This window comes from Pseudoliparis swirei, chromosome 21, assembly GCF_029220125.1.
Source record: "Pseudoliparis swirei isolate HS2019 ecotype Mariana Trench chromosome 21, NWPU_hadal_v1, whole genome shotgun sequence".
Lineage (NCBI taxonomy): Eukaryota > Metazoa > Chordata > Actinopteri > Perciformes > Liparidae > Pseudoliparis > Pseudoliparis swirei.
In genome coordinates, this window is record NC_079408.1 from 16,882,814 (window position 1) to 16,904,678 (window position 21,865).

Here is a 21,865-nt window from a genome sequence, read left to right on the forward strand (position 1 = left end):
GAGTCAGATATTTTGTAGGCGGAATTAAGAATAGGAATGTAGTAATTTCAAATAAATACTTCCAAGAATAAAAACAGCAATGGCTATAATAGAATAATAATCACAATAAGAGCAGTAATAGTAATATAAATGTGACTAATAATAGTCACTATGTAAATAAATCCATGAAATGTTGTGACATAAATAAATAAATGACACAATGATGGCGTTTGGAAGAGATACAGCTTGTGACTGTCACAACGCGGTGCAGCATATCTCCTCATGTGTCCTGAATAAACAGGTTACAGTAGAACTAAAGAAGATCTACAGTAGAACTACTGCAGCTTCTGAGTGGACTGACATCTCACCACTGGGCCAGATCCGTCGCTCAGGTTGAAGGAAAACCAAAATAAGTCCCCACTCCTGAGCAGAAGCTAACAAAGATGGGCATGTCGCGTTTAAATCAAAATGGTGTATGGTTTCCTATTCTAATGGCTAAAACTGGATATTTTTGACTTTTTTAAAATACATCTGTGCAGCCATCCCTAAAGACAGAAGGCTTGTGGGTTGTCGGCCGAGGCGGGTGGAGGTCGGCAGTTGGTGCTGGTGGAGGATATAATATGGTTTGACAGATATCTGCTGATTCATGGCAGCCAAGAGGTCATCGCTGGATGTGCTGCTGTCCAAACATATGAGGATGAATCGTGATTAAATGGCCCAGTTTGATTTAATAATACAGATGTTCATTCACATTTAGGAAATCATAGTTGATAATCTTCCTGTTACGCTTTGTTCATTGACAGATGATATTTGTTGTAATCCCTCCATTACTTAATTACTTAAAAGATATAAATGGTTTTCATATGTGGAAATAAATCATGTCTCTATTTTGAGGACAGGTTATGGTTGTACAGTGAGCCATCATGTCTGAGCTTGACTCTATTCTCATGCTGCTCCAGAAAAATCTGATTGTCATCACTGTGCAGATATGAAAGTAGGCTGGTGGTCCTCACTAGCAAGAAAAAGAGCACATTCTATCATTTCTATTTTTTATTTCGATAAGGTTTCCTAAAAAAGCTTTACATACCATATAATATATTAACAAAATTAAATAATACATCAATAACAAGAAAGGGGGCAAATACATGTTTTATCTGCTAATCACTTCTCAGGCATGCTCACTCATTCACCTGCTGTCATTGTTTGGAGCTGTCAATCATGAGATCAGCTGTTTGGATCAGCTGCTCGCCTCTATCCAAGAAGCACAATGAAACCAGGACATGGTAAGCCAATCATCTTTTGAATGTGACGGTCTCTCTACCTTCAGTTCATTGATGTTGCTCCACCCCTCCACCTGCCCATCTACACCCCCAATCTTCGCTGGTCCATTAGCTTCAACTCATCGTTCTATCAGCCTCAACAACAACACCGCCACCACCACTGTCAAGTTACTGCTCTGGACTTCTTGCAATTTCCCACTTGAGAGGAAATGGGATCGTCTACACGGGTTTAAAAAAATTAAGTTTCACTTTACACAAACTTGCTCTTTTTTTCCTCCTTTATTTAGTCGCCAATCCATATAACAAAGCAAGCTTCACCATTAGAGTGAGGTGAAAAACCTTTAAACAGAAAAAACACATTTAAATTGAACTGTAAAGCAAAAACACTCATCTTAATATGTGATAAATCACCTGTGCATTCTGACTATCTATATTATATTTCACCACCATTATCCCAGCTGTGCCTCCACCAACATGAGATTAGTAAATAATACAAAGTCACCGCACAATCCGTCCATAAACAAACTCAGCTACCTTTTATAACAACCACAACAAACAATTCCCTGTCACGTGCGGAGGCTGTGGTGACGCGTCTAGCACTCGTGATAACAGTCGACAACAGGAGAGTAGGCCTCTCAGGACTTGTAGACGTCTTTTTTAGTTTTTATATCTTTTCCCATGAAATCATGTTTGACTTGACAACCACCACCACCATCATCATCATCATTTGGAGGCGGCCGTAGCTCATGGGGAGAGTGGTCGTCCCACAAGGTAGCATTCATGATTGACCCACTCATGAGACCACCTTTCCCCATATCTAATCAGTCCATTATGCATAGCTACTAGACAATACTTATCATAGTACACAAAACATTTAAAATATAGTCCAAAGGAAATCCTTGGCATCACCGTGAACTCCGTCTCACTCCAAGCATACCTTTCTACCGAGAAATCCATGGGATCTAAAAGGTACCAAACACCACCTTTTGCTGCTAGGCCACCTGAACTACACCATCCCCATCTGGGTAGGTTGACCCTTCTCCTTGTCATGTCTCCTTTCAGTTGCCGACTTCGTTCCAAATATCCACGAACACGTCACACCTGGCGAAGCATGCAAAACGGAGCTAAAACTGTAGCACCAAGCCAGAAGAAAGCTTCGGAAGTACACTACCGTTCAAAAGTTTGGGATCACCCAGACAATTTAGTGTTTTCCATGAAAACTCACACTTTTATTTATCAAATGAGTTGCAAAATGTATAGAAAATATAGTCAAGACATTGACAAGGTTAGAAATAATGATTTGTATTTGAAGTATGAATTTCTTTCTTCAAACTTTGCTTTCGTCAAAGAATGCTCCTTTTGCAGCAATGACAGCATTGCAGACCTTTGGCATTCTAGCTGTTAATTTCTTGAGGTAATCTGTTGAAATGTCACCCCACGCTTCCTGAAGCACCTCCACAAGTTGGAGTGGCTTGATGGGCACTTCTTGCGGACCTTACAGTCAAGCTGCTCCCACAACAGCTCAATGGGGTTGAGATCTGGTGACTGTGCTGGCCACTCCATTACAGACAGCAAGCTGCCTGCTTCTTCCCTCAATAGTTCTTGCACAATGTGGAGGTGTGCTTTGGGTCATTGTCCTGTTGGAGGAGGAAATTGGCTCAAATCAAGCGCTGCCCACAGGGTATGGCATGGCGTTGCAAAATGGAGTGATAGCCTTCCTTATTTAAAATCCCTTTTACCTGGTACAAATCTCCCACTTTACCAGCACCAAAGCAGCCCCAGACCTTCACATGACCTCCACCATGCTTGACAGATGGTGTCAGGCACTCTTCCAGCATCTTTTCACCTGTTCTGCGTCTCACAAATGTTCTTCTGTGTGATCCAAACACCTCAAACTTGGATTCATCTGTCCAGAACACCTTTTTACCCGGGGTGGGTAATCGGGAGAGTTCCCGGTGGGCCGCTTCACTTCTGGGCCGGTCGAGAATTTGTTGACATTTGTCACGTTAGTCCATCTTCTCTTAAAGTGGGCTACACACGTTCCGCATTCTGACACCGCAGCCTCTGCATGGGTTGTACCATGGGAGGAAGTTCACCCCTCCCAAATAATAGAGTTGGTTCAGTCCATTATGGAACCAACCAACTCAATTTGGGAGAGGAGAACTTCCTCGCATGGTACAACCGGTGTCCCAATGCGAGGAAGTTCACCCCTCCAAAATAGAGTTGGTTCGATCCTTAGCGGTCTTTTCCAAAAAGTTTTCTCAGCTACGGATAGCTGGGCCGGCCCGACCGCAACGATACGCGTCAGGGAGGATGGACGGGAGGAAGAGGGCAGGAGGGGCTGAAAAAGCCAGGTTGAAAAAAAGAAAGGCATTGGAGGAGGATGCCAAATGTGCCAAGCTTACAGATTTATTTTCAAGGGGATAAACACAAGTGGCAACTGGTAAAGAGAGACAAAGGCCTAATGATTTGCAACATAACTATTCGGCTAACGTTGTAGCCTTGATTAATATCATTGTAGCGTTGTCAACCTATTCCCAAGCAAAATATTAAATTGAATTAAAATATTCGCCTTTTTATATCACCCAAAATATGGCGATCCATAGACTTTGCAAATATTATGCAAATATTGATATATAATATTGATATTGAATAGGCTCTCAGATCAAAAGTTTGAGAAGCTTCTCCTCTTGAGGTACAATAACTGGTTTGAGGGCTAGCAATGTTGTGGCTACTGGTCAGAGGTGAGAGATGAGACTTGTTAGCCCATTTTAACGTTTGTTGAGAATCTCATCTCATATCTATATTTAGCTTTGCCTTATGAGGCATGTTTGTTAAAACATTTTGTTAACCTTTTGTTAAATCACATATTCAATTATATGCAGCACCTCAAGGCACCTTTGTTTTCTCTTTTAATTAGTGTTAATACTGTAGGCCAATCACTTTTATTTCATTGGGCCTAATGTGGTAACAAAAACTGTTAAATGACTGAGACAGTTATTTTGTATTAAGTTAAGTATTAAAAGGGACTTTTGTACTACTGCTTGATTTGAAGGCCTGTTGCCCTGTTGATTGCAATAAATAGGTCTAAAAAATATGTTTATTCAAGTTTCAAGTTTCAAGTTTCAAGTTTTTATTGTCACATCCCCTTTTATACAAGTATAATCGGTTCGTGAAATTCTTATGTGCAAAACACCCGACAGCAGTAGCAGACTAAAAAAAGAATAAGAATGAGAATAAACTATACAATATCCACACAAAAAAAAGAAGAAAGTATTAACAATATATATATAAAACAATGTAATAGAATATACATCATGGCAATATATATATATAAAACAATGTAATAAAATATACACTTTTTGAGACTATATATATATATATGTATATACATACAATATATATATACAATATATATATATATAAACAATGTAATAAAATATACACCATGGCCATAGATATTCACAGAATATGTTCTGGTGTGTAGTGTTAATGAGGGTCTCAGTCCTTGTTCAGCAGCCTGATGGCCTGACTGAAAAAGCTGTCCCTCAGTCTGTTTGTGCGGCACTTGATACTGCGGTATCGCCTGCCTGACGGTAGAAGGGTGAACAGTTTGTGGCCGGGGTGGTTATTGTCTTTCATCATCCGTTTGGCCCTGGCCACGCACCGCTTGGTGTATATGTCCAGGATGGAGGGAAGCTCACCTCCAACGATGTACTGTGCTGACCGCACCACCCTCTGTAGTGCCCTACGCTCCAGGGCGGTGCAGTTCCCGTACCAGACGGTGATGCAACCTGTCAGAACACTCTCGATGGTACTGGTGTAGAATGTTCTGAGGATGCGGGGGCCATGTTGAATTTCCTCAGTCGCCTAAGGAAATACAGGCGTTGTTGGGCCCTTTTCACCACGTGAGTGGTGTGCGTGGTCCATGTGAGGTCCTCGGAGATGTGCACGCCGAGGAACTTGAAGCTGCTGACCCTCTCTACTGCAACTCCGTCTATGGAGATGGGGTGTGCTCTCCTATCCGCTTCCTGTAGTCCACGATCAGCTCCTTGGTCTTCTTGGCGTTGAGGACGAGGCTGTTCACCTCGCACCACTGTACCAGTGATCCAACCTACTCCCTATAGGCTGTCTCGTCGTCGCCGGTGATCAGCCCCAACACTGTTGTGTCGTCAGCAAACTTGATGATGACGTTGGAGCTGTGCATGGCCGTGCAGTCGTGGGTGTACAGGAGTAGAGAGAGGGCTCAACACGCATCCCTGAGGGGCTCCCGTGTTGAGGGTCAGCGGCTCTGAGGTGGTACGCCCATCCTCACCACCTGGCGGCCCGACAGGAAGTCCAGTATCCAGCTGCACATGGTAGAGTGCAGGCCTAGACCTCTGAGCTTGGTGTCGAGCTTGGCGGGAACAATAGTGTTGAACGCTGAGCTGTAGTCCACAACCAGCATTCGCACACAACAGTTCCTCCTCCAGGTGGGAAAGGCGGTGTGAAGTGCCATGGCAATTGCGTCGTCGGTGGATCTGTTTTGACGATATGCAAATTGCCATGGGTCCAGCGTGGCAGGCAACATGGAACAAATGAAGTCCTTGACCAACCTCTCAAGCATTTACTGACAATCGAGGTGAGGGCTACGGGTCTCCAGTCATTCAGGCAGGTTACCTTGGGGTGTTTGGGGACAGGCACAATGGTGGACATCTTGAAGCTCTCAGGAACAACAGCCTGGGACAGGAGAGGTTGAAGATGTCTGCGAAGACTCCTGCCAACTGGTCTGCACATGCTCTGAGGCGCGCCCCGGAATGTGGTCGGGACCTGCCGCCTTCCGGATGTCCACCCGCTTGAAGGCTCTGCGCACGTCAGCCTCTGAGATGATCAGCAGGCTGGTCTCCTCGGCAGCGCTGCCTTTGGCGGGCTGCCGTTCACGTCGAACCGAGCAAAGAATGTATTTAGCTCGCCTGGGAGGGAGGTAGAGGAGTTCTCTTCACCGCTGGTTTTCCCTCTGAAGTCCGTGATTGTCTGTAGCCCCTTCCACACACCTCTCACGTCATGGCTCTTGAGCTTTTCCTCCACCTTGTTCCTGAACTCCCGCTTGGCAGAGCCGATGGTCTTACGGAGGTCGTAGCGGGCTCTTTTGTATTCCGCCATATTCCCGGAGTCAAGGCGGTGTTACGCGTGCGGAGTGCAGCGCGAACATCGCCATTTATCCACGGTTTCTGGTTGGGATAAATCCGAACCGACTTGGTAGGAACAACGTCATCTATGCATTTCTTGATGAACCCGGTGACTGAGGACGCGTACTCACTGACGTTGTTGTCCGACGCGACCCTGAACATATCCCAGTCAGCACGTTCAAAACAGTCGTGTAGCATAGACTCCGATTGGTCCGACCAGCGTTGCACTTCCTTCACAGCGATTGGTTGCTGTTTCAGCCTCTGCCTGTAGGCGGGGAGTAGTTGGATGGAGCGGTGGTCCGATTTGCCGAACGGTGGGCGGAGGAGGGCTTTGTATCCATCCCGGAAGGGAGTGTAGCAGTGGTCGAGAATCCGCTCCCCCCTCGTGTTGCTTTTTATGTGTTGGTAGAACTTCGGGAGAACTTTCTTCAGGTTCGCTTTGTTGAAGTCCCCCGCCACAATGAAAGCAGCCTCGGGGTGTGCCGACTCCTGCTCGCTGATCGCCCCGTAGAGTTCCTTCAGCGCTATGTCCGTGTTAGCTTGAGGCGGAATGTACACAGCAGTTACGGTGACTGCTGTAAACTCCCGCGGTAGCCAGAATGGTCGACACATGAGCATTAGGTACTCCAGGTCCGGGGAACAGAACGACTTGAGAGTATGTACATGACTTTGGTTGCACCAAGATCTGTTTATCATGAGACATACCCCTCCACGATCTTTACCAGAGAGAGTCTTTGTTCTGTCCGCGGTGGACGGAAAATCCTGCCGGCTCGATGGCTGAGTCGGTAACCTCCTCCGACATCCATGTCTCCGTAAGGCAGATGATGCAGTTGTCCTTAGTTTCCGGTGGAATTGAATACGAGCCTGTAGCTCGCATAGCTTATTGTCCAAAGACTGTACATTTGCCAGTAAAATGGTGGGTAGTGGGGGTCGATTGGCTCGACGTCTCAGCCTAACCAGCACGCCAGCTCGCTTCCCCCTCCGTCGGCGACGTTTGCGTGAGATCGCGCCTAAAATGGACGGAGATAGTTCCGCTACTGTTCCTGGCGGGACGTCCGAGTGAGAGTTGAAAAACTCTGGTAGGCGGCGAGCAACTGCCGATCCAATCTCCAGAAGTGTGCATCTGTCGTACGTTAACTGGCTGCTAACGTTTTGTGCAAAAATAGTCGCAATAAGAAGAATAAATAACAAAAAACTACTACAAAATCCGGGAGCTCGCAACACAGCCGCCATCACGTACGGCGCCAATATTGTGTTTGACTGTTCAGTACTGTTCATTACATTAAAAAAGCAGACATAAAAGTAACTTAACAGTTACTTTCCCTAGTAACTAATTACTTTTGATATACAGTAACTGGTAAAGAAATTAAATTACTTTGAAAAGAAGTAACTAGTAACTGTAACTAATAACTAATTTTCAGTAACTTGCCCAACACTGTCCCTTACCCTACATCCATTCATCCCATGACCCTCATCCCTTCATCTCTTAACCTGCATCTTTCCATCCCTTTATCACTTACCCGACATCATTTCATCCACTAACATCATTCTTTCATCTCTTACCCTATCCCTTCATCCCATGATCCTCATCCCTTCACCTACATCCTTTCATCCCCAACCCTCATTTCTTCATCTCTTACCCTACACCCTTTCATCCCGCAACCCTCGTCCCTGACCCTACATCCTTTCATCCCCTACCCTAATTCCTTCATCTCTTACCCAACATCCCTTCATCCCACAGCTCTAATTGCTTCCTCCTACTGTCAGACACAGGAAGGACCACAAATAAAAAATAAAATAGAATAATGCTTAGATGTTAAAACTTACGGTCATTACGCATGTGCCCTGAACCTCTCGTATTCTATCGTATTCTATCAGCAACTGCTCGGCTGGAAAAACCCATTGTCATGTCCTGCAAGGTGGAGGCAGACAGAATGGAAATGTAGACTCTCCATTTCACTGAAGCAGATCTCAGTGACATCAAATCATGTGATGAATGAGGGTCTGACACACCAGGGAGCGCACGCACACACACACACACACACACACAAGCAGTTACCTCCTAACCTGCTAAGACATCAGTACCGTTATTGTTTCCGCAACCAAAATTTTGAAGAATTCCCATTTCGGAGTTATGTTTTTTTAAACACTGTTTCTTTAGGTTCAGAAATGTACATACACATTGGAAGTTAGTTTGGGGAAGTGCAGAGGAAATAATGATCATAATCCCTGTTGCACAGATCGCTTCATATAAACGTTCATCTTCATCAACTTTTATTGTCAAACAATTGTTCATTCAGCCTCAGCCTGTATCCCATCCTACTATGAGGAGCAGTAGGCAGCTACCATACAGCGCTGGTGTATGGTAACTTGTTTGGGGGTTTAGTGTTTGGGGGTTCGATGCCAAGCTCAAGGGAACCTAGCAGTGCCGACAAGGCGAACTGAGTCCTCTCCACCGACCAGTCCACACTTCGTACTTGTAACCAAGATGGTGACTGACAAAATAAAGAACTCAAGGCTTCAGAATTGTAGTCCAATGGCTGATGACTATGTCCACTTGTTTTACAGTCTAAGGACATAAAACTACATTGCCTGTTTACAAAAAACAAAAAAATTAACATTTGACTTTTTATAATATCTTTATTCTCAGAATCAGTTTGCTAATCTGAGCTAAAGTGTGCTATCATGAAACTCTTATTTGATGATAGCACGCCACACCTTTCCAGATGAAGCCATTTATGTCTTTAACTGATCACACAACATTCACTGCCACTTACGATGGCAATGACCCCATAGCCGACCTGATCGTCTGGCTGTTAATCTTTCTTTCCGTCTGACTCATAACGATGACACTGCATTTTCAGAGCCTAACGATTAATTTGATAAGCACAATGTTTATTATTTACAGGTTACTCCCTGCATCATTGACTGAACTAACCTCATTGGTTGTCTTTGAGAGATGTTACTTGGCAGAGTGAGAGAGCCAGCACAGCAACCTCCCCAAGGTCCTAGTGCCCGGGGATTATATCGTTATGTATGATGATCGGCTATTGGATTGTAATTTGAACGAGGAGAAAATATACAAACCAGAATGCACGCACATATGTAGCATGTTAAAGTTATAAATAACGTGTCCATGTGAGATACAATAGTTTAATTTAATGGCATCACAAAGAAAATAATAATATGACAGATTATTTTGGGTATGACACCCCCTCGAAATTAGGCCTAACGACGCCCTTGATGAGCACAATGTATTTATTAGAAACTCTACCCAGAATGATCCCGTCTCACTTTCTCCCTCAGTTACATTGTCACTGTTCTGGGATTTCCAAACATAGCTCAATTCCCCACGACCGATCCACATTTCTCACATGTTTCTTAATTTCTTTAATTGATCGGTGGTGATCACTGCCTTTCTCTTCTCCCCTCTGTCTCTCTATCGGCGTTCATCCATGTCTCTACAGTCATAATCTGACCTTGGCTGGGATAGAAAACAGAGTGGCAGATGTCCTTCTCTGCAAGAGCAGCGCTGGTGGCCAACCCGGTGGTTCACCCCCCTGGAACTGCTGTCTGTCATGACACTCCTGATCTCTCCACTTCCACACATCCTGAATGTTGCGATGGCTACAAACAGCAACTCCTCTACGTTGTACTCCTGAGCTTGTTTGTTCTTCATGGCCGCGGAGCTTCCTGATTGGCTCGTGAGTTCATATCGTGGATTTCTATATCTTCAGCAGTTTAATGCGATTATAGCATTTCTCAGAGTGTAGCAGTGCATACGTGCAGAACATGAGGCAATCTTGTTGAAAATGCGTGCAGCCGTTGATGTTGCTTTCAGGGTGTTCATCTTCTCACAATCACCGAGACCAATCTGGGACTTTTTTTCCTTCTTTTTTTTTTAAGAAGGAAAAAAATCAATTCTCAAAGTCAGACAGAGGATTTAAATTTAACGATTATAGATTTTAAGACCAAATTAAACAGGTACATGACAATCTTCCTAGCCGACTGTTTATTCTATTGTGTGTATTTGTGTCCATCTGGTCACTGGCACACATGTGCTCTGATAATAATCATAATGTATTTGTTTCAGACTTGATTGCCTGAAAACATCACTAGATCTAGATCTGAGATTAAAAGCAAAAACTTGATTTGATCTCAAGTTTTGACGTAAAATACAATACAACACTAAAAACAGCATCAGTCAGGCCTGGCACCTTAATATTAGGCCTATGCCCTATAAGGATTTGGTGTCAGTCTGAGGAATTGATCAATCAAATGCAGATTATTCATGTATTTCGGGTGCTAATGATAAAGCAAACACAAATTAAACTGATTTTTAATCTTTTGATGCCCCTCCTATTCCATGGATTGCAGCTTATTTGGCAATAAATAACAAACATGTAACCCTTTATATAAAGCTGGGATGGGTTGAAGCATCCATACTCATTTATATACATTACAGTGCATTGTAAATATTGAGTGCTTACAGTATAGACTGCAATTAAATATGCTTAGATAGAATAGAATAGAATGTCTTCTATTGTAGGTTCGACAAGCCCACTTCCACCCCGCCCAACTGCTCCATCATCGAACAATCACCTCCACTCTCTGCCTCACCTCTCCCATCCAACCCCCCACCGGCACTGAGGATCTGCGAAGAGGATGTGAGTCGGCTCTTTCAGAGGCAGAAGATCAGGAAGGCTCCGGGCCCAGACGGCGTGTCCCCCTCCTGCCTGAAAGTCTGTGCTGACCAGCTGTCCCCCATCTTCACGGAGATCTTCAACCGATCACTGGAGCTGTGTGAAGTCCCTTCCTGCTTCAAGCGCTCCTTGATCATCCCGGTGCCCAAGAAATCCTCCATCACAGGATTAAATGACTACAGACCCATCGCCTGACGTCTGTGGTCATGAAGTCCTTGAGAGGCTGGTGTTGACCCACCTGAAGGACGTCACAGGGCCCTGCTGGACCCCTGCAGTTTGCCTACCGTGCAAACAGGTCGGTGGATGACGCAATAAATATGGGACTGCACCATTTACTGCAACACCTCGACTCCCCAGGGACATATGCAAGGGTTCTGTTTGTGGACTTCAGCTCTGCATTCAACACGATCATCCCGGAGGTTCTACAACCCAAACTCTCCCAGCTCGCGTGCCAGCCCCACCTGCCGGTGGATCACAAACTTCCTGACAGACAGGACGCAGCAGGTGAGGCTGGGAAAACCACATCCAGCACCCGGACCATAAGCACTGGCGCCCCCAGGATGTGTGCTCTCCACTGCTCATCTCCCTCTACACCAACGACTGCACCTCAGAGGACCCGTCTGTTAAGCTCTTGAAGTTTGCAGACGACACAACGGTCATCGGCCTCATCAGGAACGGTGACGAGTCTGCGTACAGACGGGAGGTTGAACGGCTGGTCCTCTGGTGTGGACAGAACCACCTGGAGCTGAACAAGCTCAAGACTGTGGAGATGACAGTGGACTTCAGGAGGAGCCCCCCAACACTATCCCCGCTCACCATTCAAAATAGCACTGTTCCTGCGGTGGAGACCTTCAAGTTTCTGGGATCCACAATCTCCCGGGACCTGAAGTGGGCCTCCAACATTAACACCATCCGCAAAAAGGCCCAGCAGAGGCTGTACTTTCTGCGCCAGCTCAGGAAGTTCAACCTGAGCTGCTGATCCTTTTTTACTCCGCCATCATCCAGTCTGTCCTCTGCTCTTCCATCACTGTGTGGTTTGGATCGGCCACCAAACAGGACAGAGTCAGACTACAGCGGATCGTCAGGTCTGCAGAAAGAACCATTGGTTCCAGCCTCCCCTCCATTCTGGACTTGTACACCGCCAGAGTCAGGAAGCGGGCAGGAAAGATCACTGCAGACCCTTCACACCCTGGACACAAGCTGTTCCAACTCCTGCCCTCTGGTAGGCGCTACAGAGCACTGTACGCCAAAACCACCAGACACAGAAATAGCTTCTTTCCACTGGCCGTCACCATGATGAACAATTAATCAGACTCTTCCATCTGCACTATCTGCACTTTTTGACTACTGTCTTTAATGTCTTTTTTATATTTATCCCGCTTATTGTATATTGTGTGTGTGTATAAGTACGGAAGAGCAAAGTGAAACCGGAGTCAAATTCCATGTATGTGCAAACCTACATGGCCATTAAAGCTGATTCTATTCTATTCTATTCTATTGTATCATGAGCAGATTCCCTGATTGCAGCAATTGCTAAATACATTATCAGATTTTCTTTCTGAAATTGTATATTTTTAAACCTGTAAAATATTGACCAAAGTCAAGGATCAACACAATAAAATAAGAAATGACAGCTGCTTATAAGTATAAGGCGTTACCCATATAGCCCTGACTCCTTTTCCTCAACAGGGCAACGAGGACAACCCTGAATGTAAGTTTGACTAAGTTACTAAATCAACATGATTTCTGTCTTTTGAAGTCCTCATAACCCAGAGTCCACCTCAGATCCATACGGCTGCATTCTCTTGACATTCTCAATGCCCTGCGACCCGGCGGGACATAAGAGACTCGGCTGACACCGACACCAGCGTGCACCTGCTGGGGGGGGGGGGGGGGGGGGCTGTGAAGGGATTCACCTTCACACTCTAAATGTGAGCAGAGCAACAGACACACACATGTTGAGTCACTCACACACGCAAACATACACACACTGTGCTTTGGACTATGATTTATAAAAAAGAAGACATAAACTCATGTAAATTGTCAAGGACATGGCAGTAGACACCAGCAGATGGGAGGGGGGGGCATGGCAGTATATAAACCAGCAAGGTGTGGGGGGGGGGGCTATATAGAGACATGGGGGGGAGGGGGGGGGTGACATGGAAGTAAACACAGCAATGTTGTATTATCTTTATCATTGACGTCACTCCTCTGGATAAACAACAGCAACAGAATTAGCAACTTGAACATAGTGTCCCGTTCAGGGACACGCCTTCCCGACCGGAGCACTTTCTGGGAACAACTATCCACTCCGCACGTGAAGTATCAGTGTCGGAGACGTGCGCGTGCGTGTGCAAATGCGTCACACCAAACTCCATCAAATACGTCATGTTTATGTGTAATATGCATAGATGCAACCGAACGACGTTGTGTCTCTACATGTTGTGTGTGCACTTGGCACGACACAATGATTTTAAATGTGTATGGTAAAGTATGACATGAATTACAGCGCACGCGCTGCTGACATACACGTTCTACATACACACACGTGCACGCATGTCTCCTTGTAGATGACCGAGGAGGTTTCAGTGTGTGTTTTTCCAGATGAACTTCTGCATGTTGGTGTTGTTGCACACGTGTGCACGTCACCGGGCTCGTGAGGGTACCTGTCGGGTTGTAGCGGGCTCCCTGTCCCCGCTGGGTGACGGTGTCATTCCTTCCATCGATGCCGGGGTGACCGGAGAAGAAGCCATGTCCCCCCCGCCCCGTCACTCTCTATACGCCGGTCCTGGTGTCACTTTCTGCGGCGTCCTCCGGCACGCAGCCCCGCTGCGAGAGGACCGGGCAGCGGCGGTGCTTTCCAACACGAGCACAGTGGCTCTCTGTCCGGCTACAGTGGAGCCACTGCCCCTCCTCCGGACGGTGCTCGTATGCTTGTAGTCCGGTGGTCCAGCTGCACGCGAATGACGGTCCTCACTCTCACTCTTCACACACACGCGCAATCTCCCTCTCCGTCACACCCACGTTCACTGTGCTCTCTGCACGCACCAGTGTGTACGTGTGTGCGCGTGTGTACGTATTCGTGTGCGCGTACGTTTGTCTGTGTTTTCGCGTGTGTGTGCGTGTGATCTATTCTTGTGTATGTGAGCTCAGTTGGCAAAACCCAACATGCTACTTGTCATGCTACGTGTGAATGAGGTCATTCAGTCTGCTTTTCACTGGAGACAGTGTGTGAAAGGACATCAGGACGTCAGTTATGACACTTTTCTCTTCTTCCTGAACATGATGTGCACCGAGCAGAGCAAGTTGCTTCCATCATATCACATGAGTGCACCTGCCTGTCACCCTCATGCAGGGTGCTGTGGGGGAGGGTGCACTGCTTGTGGGGGTTGGGGTGCCAAGAGGGAGAAGGGGACCCTCAGTCATCCAATTTGTCACAGAGGATGCTGGGGAGGGGGTGTTATGGATGTTTTGGGATGATTGGTTAAACTGGTTCAGGGCGGGGACATTGAACGCCCCTCTAGGTGACCCCAGAACAGAGGCAGAAGAGAGGGGGGGGGGGGGCAAATCAAGGAGGAGAGAGTTCATGAAAATACATAAACAAAGGTGATATGGATATGGCTATTTATTTGAAAGCCGACTGATTTCAACAGAATATTATTTGGCATTCAATTCGTTAAAACCAAGTATTATAAGACGAGGAGGGGCCAGCATCTCTCTACACAGCTACACAGCGTCAGCAGTCAGCTGTGTTGAATTATATTGTTTTATTTCCAACATTGTGCTGTTAGTGCAGTGTATTGCATCTTTTTTTCTGAAAGCTGCACTTGCTTTACTTCCTGTTGTTCCAAGATGGCGACGGCAGAATGGTCACTCTCAATCAGCTGGTGACATTTGGGGGGGGGGGGGGGCAGTTGGGCGGCGGTTTAAATAGCACTCAACAATGAGAAGAAAAGAGGTTTTGAGTAGAATATTGTAAAAAACAAAGCTTTATTTCAAGAACACAGCGTGCTCAACACTGTCTAATAACAACTATCAACACACTGTAACTTTAGCATGAGAGGTTCAGAGCAGCTTTAAGGAACATGGGGTTGAGTTTCAGAGGTTTGCAAAATAAAAGAGTTTCACCGAAACATGAAAGAGGTTCAGAGCAGAATAGAGTCAGAAAGAGATGCAGCACATTGTACATTGGGTGTTTGACAGAGTAGGCCCCGATACTTGTAAAGACAAGTAGCCCTCCTCTCTTTCAAGTTGGCAAACTTCTCAATAACTCTCTGGTTAAAGTCAATCATGTCTGTGACGAGAAATTTTTCCATCCTTCTTGAGGGAATGTGTCTGTTTTTCCAAACTTCTAAGTTGTGTTTTCGAATGCCAATTCGGTATCCTTCGTCGAGCTGCTCTGCTAAACTCTTCCAAACAGGGTTAGCTTCACGCTGTTAGCTAGATGACTGCGGCAAGATTCGTTTACACTTGTCGGTGAAGTGCTTTAGATCCCTCATCCCCGTTGTAGTCCAGTGTTTCAGTCCCAGGACTTTGGAACAACAGACAGGGGAAACTAAACAACGCATTACTCACTGAGCCTCCAGCTAACCAGCTCCGGTTAGCAACTAGCTCGCGTAGATACTTTTTCTTTTTTCATCTCAAAATTTTAAGAGGGGCGGCGCCCTCTATGGACGCACCGCCACTGCTCTCAATGCTGAGTGTAAACTGAGGGGTGCAGTCTGTGGGTATTCATCACATGGGACCCCTTTCTCATTACACATACACATTAAGCAATTATTACTGTACATGTATTGATTAGTGCAGCTTTAAAGTTGATATTTCTATATAAACCAAAAAAATGCATAGTTCAATTTACTTACGGCATCGGAGCTCTGTGGCGCGCGAGACGGAGAGCCGAGAAGTGTTAACGCGACACGTAGAGACAGAATGACATGCTGCTGTGTAGATACGATCAATAGCAGACGTTTAGTTTAATAAAAGAACAAAGACGTCTTTAAGAAAAAGGACCTTAAATTACTTCTGCTGTAATCTGGCGCTATAGAGAAAATTCCCGGGGCGCCGCCTGGCCCGGCTGACTCCAGTTCACCGTGTCCCGTCGGTTCTCCGGCAGAATCCAATTCAACGTGTCCCGTCAGTTCCTGGCCGACTCCAGTTCACCGTGTCCCGTCGATTCTCCGGCAGAATCCAGTTCACCGTGTCCCGTCAGTTCCCCGTCGGTTCTCCGGCAGAATCCAGTGCGCCGTGTCCCGTCGGTTCCCCGGCAGACTCCAGGTCACCGTGTCCCGTCGGTTCCCCGGCCGAATCCAGGTCACCGTGTCCCGTCGGTTCTCCGGCAGAATCCAGTTCACCGTGTCCCGTCAGTTCCCCGTCGGTTCTCCGGCAGAATCCAGTTCACCGTGTCCCGTCAGTTCCCCGTCGGTTCTCCGGCAGAATCCAGTTCACCGTGTCCCATCGTTTCCCCGGCAGAATCCAGTTCACCGTGTCCCGTCGGTTCCCTGGCCGAATCCAGGTCACCGTGTCCCTTCGGTTCCCCGGCCGAATCCAGGTCACCGTGTCCCGTCGGTTCTCCGGCAGAATCCAGTTCACCGTGTCCCGTCGGTTCCCCGGCCGAATCCAGTTCACCGTGTCCCGTCGGTTCCCCGGCATACTCCAGTTCACCGTATCCCGTCGGTTCCCCGGCCGAATCCAGTTCACCGTGTCCCGTCGGTTCTCCGGCAGAATCCAGTTCACCGTGTCCCGTCGGTTCTCCGGCAGAATCCAGTTCACCGTGTCCCGTCAGTTCCCCGTCGGTTCTCCGGCAGAATCCAGTTCACCGTGTCCCGTCAGTTCCCCGTCGGTTCTTCGGCAGAATCCAGTGCACCGTTGTTGGAGTTGGACAGCGTCACACCACCTGGACGGTACTCACTGGGAAAAACAGCGGTAGACTTTTACTTTAACTCTATAAAGCGTTTATTCAAAATCAGGATACACACAGACAATCATGCGCATGGACCCCAATCCAGAGCTGTCACCGATGGCCCCAGCGCTGCAAAAAGGATGCCGATTCGGAGTGTTCGGCCATTTTAAATAGCCGATCGGACCAGTTTTGATTGGTCAGGAGATAAGGGGTGAGGTTTTCTCATTGGCCCTTGGTCCTCTGCTTCCGCCGTTGTCGCTCCTTCATTGGTTCTTCTTGTCTGCCAATGAGTGCATATGTTGTGAAAGTGTGAGAAAGGAAGATGGAATTCACATGTAGCTTCCTTGACTGAGCTGGGGAGTTTTCTAAGATAGTCTTATCTCTTCCTAGGTGGGATGCGCTGTGGCGAGAAGGTCGTTCCCAGGATATTTACAAAGGGCCAGTGTAGGTGTGTGTATGTGTGTGTGTGTGTGAGTGAGAGAGGGCTGTGGTTGAATCCGGATATTAATTGTCAAAGCTGGACCTTTCCTTATCTTATCTGCGCTCAGTAGTTGTCTCTGTGGCTCTCCTGTTCATGTGTGTTGCTTTGTTCTATTCAAATCTAGGGTGAGCGTTGGTGCATAAAGTTCTTTCGTGTGTCACTGTTATCTTCTTTGATCAGTTCAGGCGCTGGACTGCCCTGCTAGAGTTTCAAACCTTCCACAGTGATTTTCCACTTTCCACATAACATTTATGCAAACAATACTAGGCTATGCTAAGCTAGAATATATATTCTTTACACCGTGTCCCGTCGGTTGCACACATGCACACAAACACACACGCACACATGCACACACACACATTGTCAAGTCAAACGTGTTTAGATTTTCTATCCGAAATATATAAATAGAAAGTAAAACATGTAAATAGGAATATAGATAATTGGGATGTAAACAAAGCACGTAGGAATGATTCGAGATCATTGTAAAATAAAACAAGCAATTGAGTAACGGGGCGGAGGCTTATAGACCGGAAATAACCACGGGCGCACTTAAGGGGGTGATGAACAAACGCCGCGAGAAAATAGTAGAGTACGCAACGGACGATCTGCGGAACTAGAACGGGGCATCTACAAGTCCGGAGAGGCAGCCGGTAAGGGAGGCAAACTCTGACGGACTGTTTTTGACTTTCACTTTCACTGCCAGTGCGGGAGCGTCAGCGACGTCATGGGGCTACGTAACGCGCTCACACGTGCAGGGGTGAATTGTTTGTGGACAAATGTCGTTGGGGTTAAAGGATTGAGTTTGTCTAAGGTTGAATGTCTGGTGTCTTGTTATATTGTTTACGATTTATATGTTTGTGGAAGCACAGCTGGGGATCTGTAGGTGGTGAATGTAGGTTGTGTGCTCATGCAGAATGCACGGGTGCAAAGGGAAAAGAGTGCTTTTTGCTGGCATATTTGAAATGTGGGTTTTTCTGTTTTCTCTGTAGGCCTAAAGGTTTTTCACCTCTTTCGTTGCCATATGGAGCGAACGGAAATGACTGCAATGGCTTAACTCCAAAATAAAAGGAGAAAGAAAAAAGGAAAAAGTTGTCATTTTGAGTGAAACCCAGTTTAAATCCAGGTAGATGAACCAATCCCTATCAAGTGGGGAAGTGCACTAGGTTGGAGTCGTAACTTCACACACATCTTGTGTTTTAGGTACTGAAGATAGGATCGCATCTTGATGCCGCTGGAGTACGGGTGGCGGTAGGGGAGGAGCGGGGGGGAGGCCGAGGCCCCGGCGCCGTGCCAAGAGCCCGGTTCTGGAGAGCCGGAGCAGAAACACAAAAATCCTATTGCTAATGCCGGTTTAGCTTGACCTTTGCCCTCACGTAGCCTAGACGGGGCAAAAGACGCTGGTCATGGTGCTCCTGGTCTCCGGGGTGGGGTTCGATTCCCTGCAGTGTCCTGCACGTTCTGGGCGTCGTCATGACAGCATTGAGACATTAGTCATTTAGAATCAGACCAACCATGAAGCAGGATGTGCTTTCGGGCGGGGCTACCAGGTGATTGACAGGTGGACACCAGAGACGTACATGCCGTCTCTACGTCCTCCTCAGTCTGTACTTGTGTACTTTATATATATATATATATACTAATCACTCGAAATCCAGACTGTTTGCTGTCCTGGCTCCTCAGTGGTGGAACGAGCTCCCCACTGACATCAGGACAGCAGAAAGTCTCTACAGCTTCCGTCGGAAACTAAAAATACATCTTTTCCGACTATCTGGATTAAAACACAGATTAGCACTTCAGTGGCACTTAAATAGCTCTTATTATGGTACTTTTGTAGTTCGACTATGTTGAGGAAATGTTACTTTCTGTATTCTTGTTGTTCTTAGTTTGTACTCACTTATTGTACGTCGCTTTAGATAAAAGCGTCTGCTAAATGACATGTAATGTAATATATATATATACAAACATATATACAAACAAATATATACACAAACACATATATATATTATATACAAACTGTTGATTGATTGACTTGTCTTTTGACTTGAAATGACGAATTGACTAAAGGAACGGGAGGAGCATACTAACAGACTTCCCAGCATGCATTTGTTAGACTCGACAATGACAGTTGTTGTTTTGTTTAATTCAAACAACAATTAAAGTTGATTAGGGCTGCAACAACGAATCATTAAAAATCAATTTTTAAAATAGTTGGCAACGAATTTCAATATCGATTTGTTGTTGTAACAGCTTCCGGGCCGTTACTCATGGGTTTCCCCCACCAGCACCAAGGATACTCAGACCACAACAAGGTTCCGTTCGATGACATGTTTAATTGTCGGCACACAACACTCCGCAGACCGCAAACCTGCGCCTCTGCTCACTCTGCTCCCTACCTCCAGCTCTGCTGCCCTTTTTATATGAGCAGCATCGGCTGCTGACTGATTGGCAATCAGTCAGAGCAGCTGACTGATTAGCAACCAGCCAGCAGCCGAGGCCAGATTGGAGACAGCTGCCACAGTTGTGTTGCACGATTATTACCGCACTCAATAAGTCGCGGAGTATAAACAAAGTTGAGTTGAGCGCAGAGCGGCGCAACAAACAGAAAGAGCGGAGGGAGAGGACAGACCATAATGCTGCGTTGTGACAGTGCCAATCAGCGCTGAGACGCTCCTCTTTCTAATCTAATCTAATTGGCTGCTGCTGCGCTCATGGCGCTGGATGCAGAAATCATTCACGTAGTCGGAGTGACATTCACGGAGCTGTGTGCGCCTACGGGTGATGTTATGAACCCAGACACCAGGGTGTTAAATGTTACGACATGTGTGACATTTCCACAAGAAGTATAACGTGGAAAAAGTATTTATTTCTTGTCGGAAAATATTTTTTCACCGAGCAAAGCAATGGAGATAAGCCCCGCCCCCTCACCAGCGCGTATGACACGGTTAACACACAAATAGTCGGCGTAAACTCAGGCGAGTAAGCGCTGTTAGTTCTGTTTGTGACAGGGTTCATACACATGTTGACCAATGGATCTCCAGGACCTTTCCAGGACTTTAAACCACATTTCCAGAGAATTCCAAAACACACAGTATATACACAGTCTAAATTCGCATTTGAATACAATAAATTTGCATTACTTTTCCAAAACTTTTGGGATTTTATTTTCAATAACTTTTCCAGGCTTGGAAATAACCATTTTAAAATTCCATGACATTTCCAGGTTTTCCTTGACCGTAAGAACCCCGTTTTGAATAAAGGGTTGAAAATTACAGTTTAGTTTTTTATTATCAGATTAAACGAAAAAATAGTCAACAGATTAATCGATTATCAAAATAATCGTTAGTTGCAGGCCTAAAGTTGATTTAAGTCTCTGAGATCAACTTCATATCTTGAGCTCTGGTGCCAAAGTGGTTGCAGTGGGACAGGAAATGGAAAGTAAATTAAATCTGAGTTATTGCAGTTTGGGTTAATAAATAAAATATACACAAGTACCGGTCCATGTACCATATTGGTGTTAGGGATCTGATGACCTAACACTTATTACCCATTAAATATATATATACCATTTCACATAATTTTGAACCATTTTTATCATCATTATTAATATTACTATAGATTACTCCCAGAAACTGAAAGACATAACTTGCTATAGTTATTTAATTATTTAATCATTTCACACAATAGTTCATTATTCTGTAAATCAAAAGGGCAGATTCAGAAAATGTTTGGAGTTTCAATAAATATTGTTCCCATTATTATAATATTGATGAATGATTACAGCACCCTCGTTCTCTCAAAGCTCGCTAGCTTATTAAGCGTCCTACGTGGAAAATAGTGAATGAAAAGAAAAATTAGTCAGAATTAATTATTTTCTTTTCTTTTATGTATTTTGATTGCTTGAAAAACATTTACTCTACTCCCGTATTGCTGAGCAAAGCACATTACCGTAAAGTTGTTTGGCAAGTTTAATAATATAGTAACTAAATAATAATATGATGTGAAAGTAGGTTGAAAGCCCAGCTTCTCTATGGGGGAGATTTGGGTCCGACATGCAAACATGTGTCCACATGTGTTGGGGACCAAGGTGGGTGGAGCCTCCAGCAGTGACGGGTTCATCTCCGCCTGATGAAGCATCAAGTCCTCTGGCACAACGTCTCCTGTGACCATGACAACGACACGTCTGCTACGGACAGGAAGTGAAGTACGTTCATGCCGCGTCTCGGGCTGTCCTGTGCCAAGTCAATATTTCCTTTTAATTCCATCTGGAAATCTAGTAACGTCATCCTCCATTCAACTGTCTGGTTTGTCATCTCCTTCTCATCTGCTCATGCATTTAGTGTTTTGATGTTGGTCAA

The 21,865-nt window shown here is 45.7% G+C and overlaps 1 protein-coding gene across 1 annotated transcript in view; it reads right to left on the reverse strand.

Moving 5' to 3' along the window:
- The window catches only part of ank2b (ankyrin 2b, neuronal), a 219,178-nt gene extending 205,100 nt beyond the window's left edge, over positions 1 to 14,078 (reverse strand). The window contains exon 1 of the mRNA XM_056442737.1: positions 13,797 to 14,078. Coding sequence (XP_056298712.1) covers positions 13,797 to 13,883 — 87 coding nt within the window. The 5' untranslated portion in view covers positions 13,884 to 14,078. The remainder of the gene's footprint in view (positions 1 to 13,796) is intronic.
- Positions 14,079 to 21,865: the final 7,787 nt, after the last annotated feature.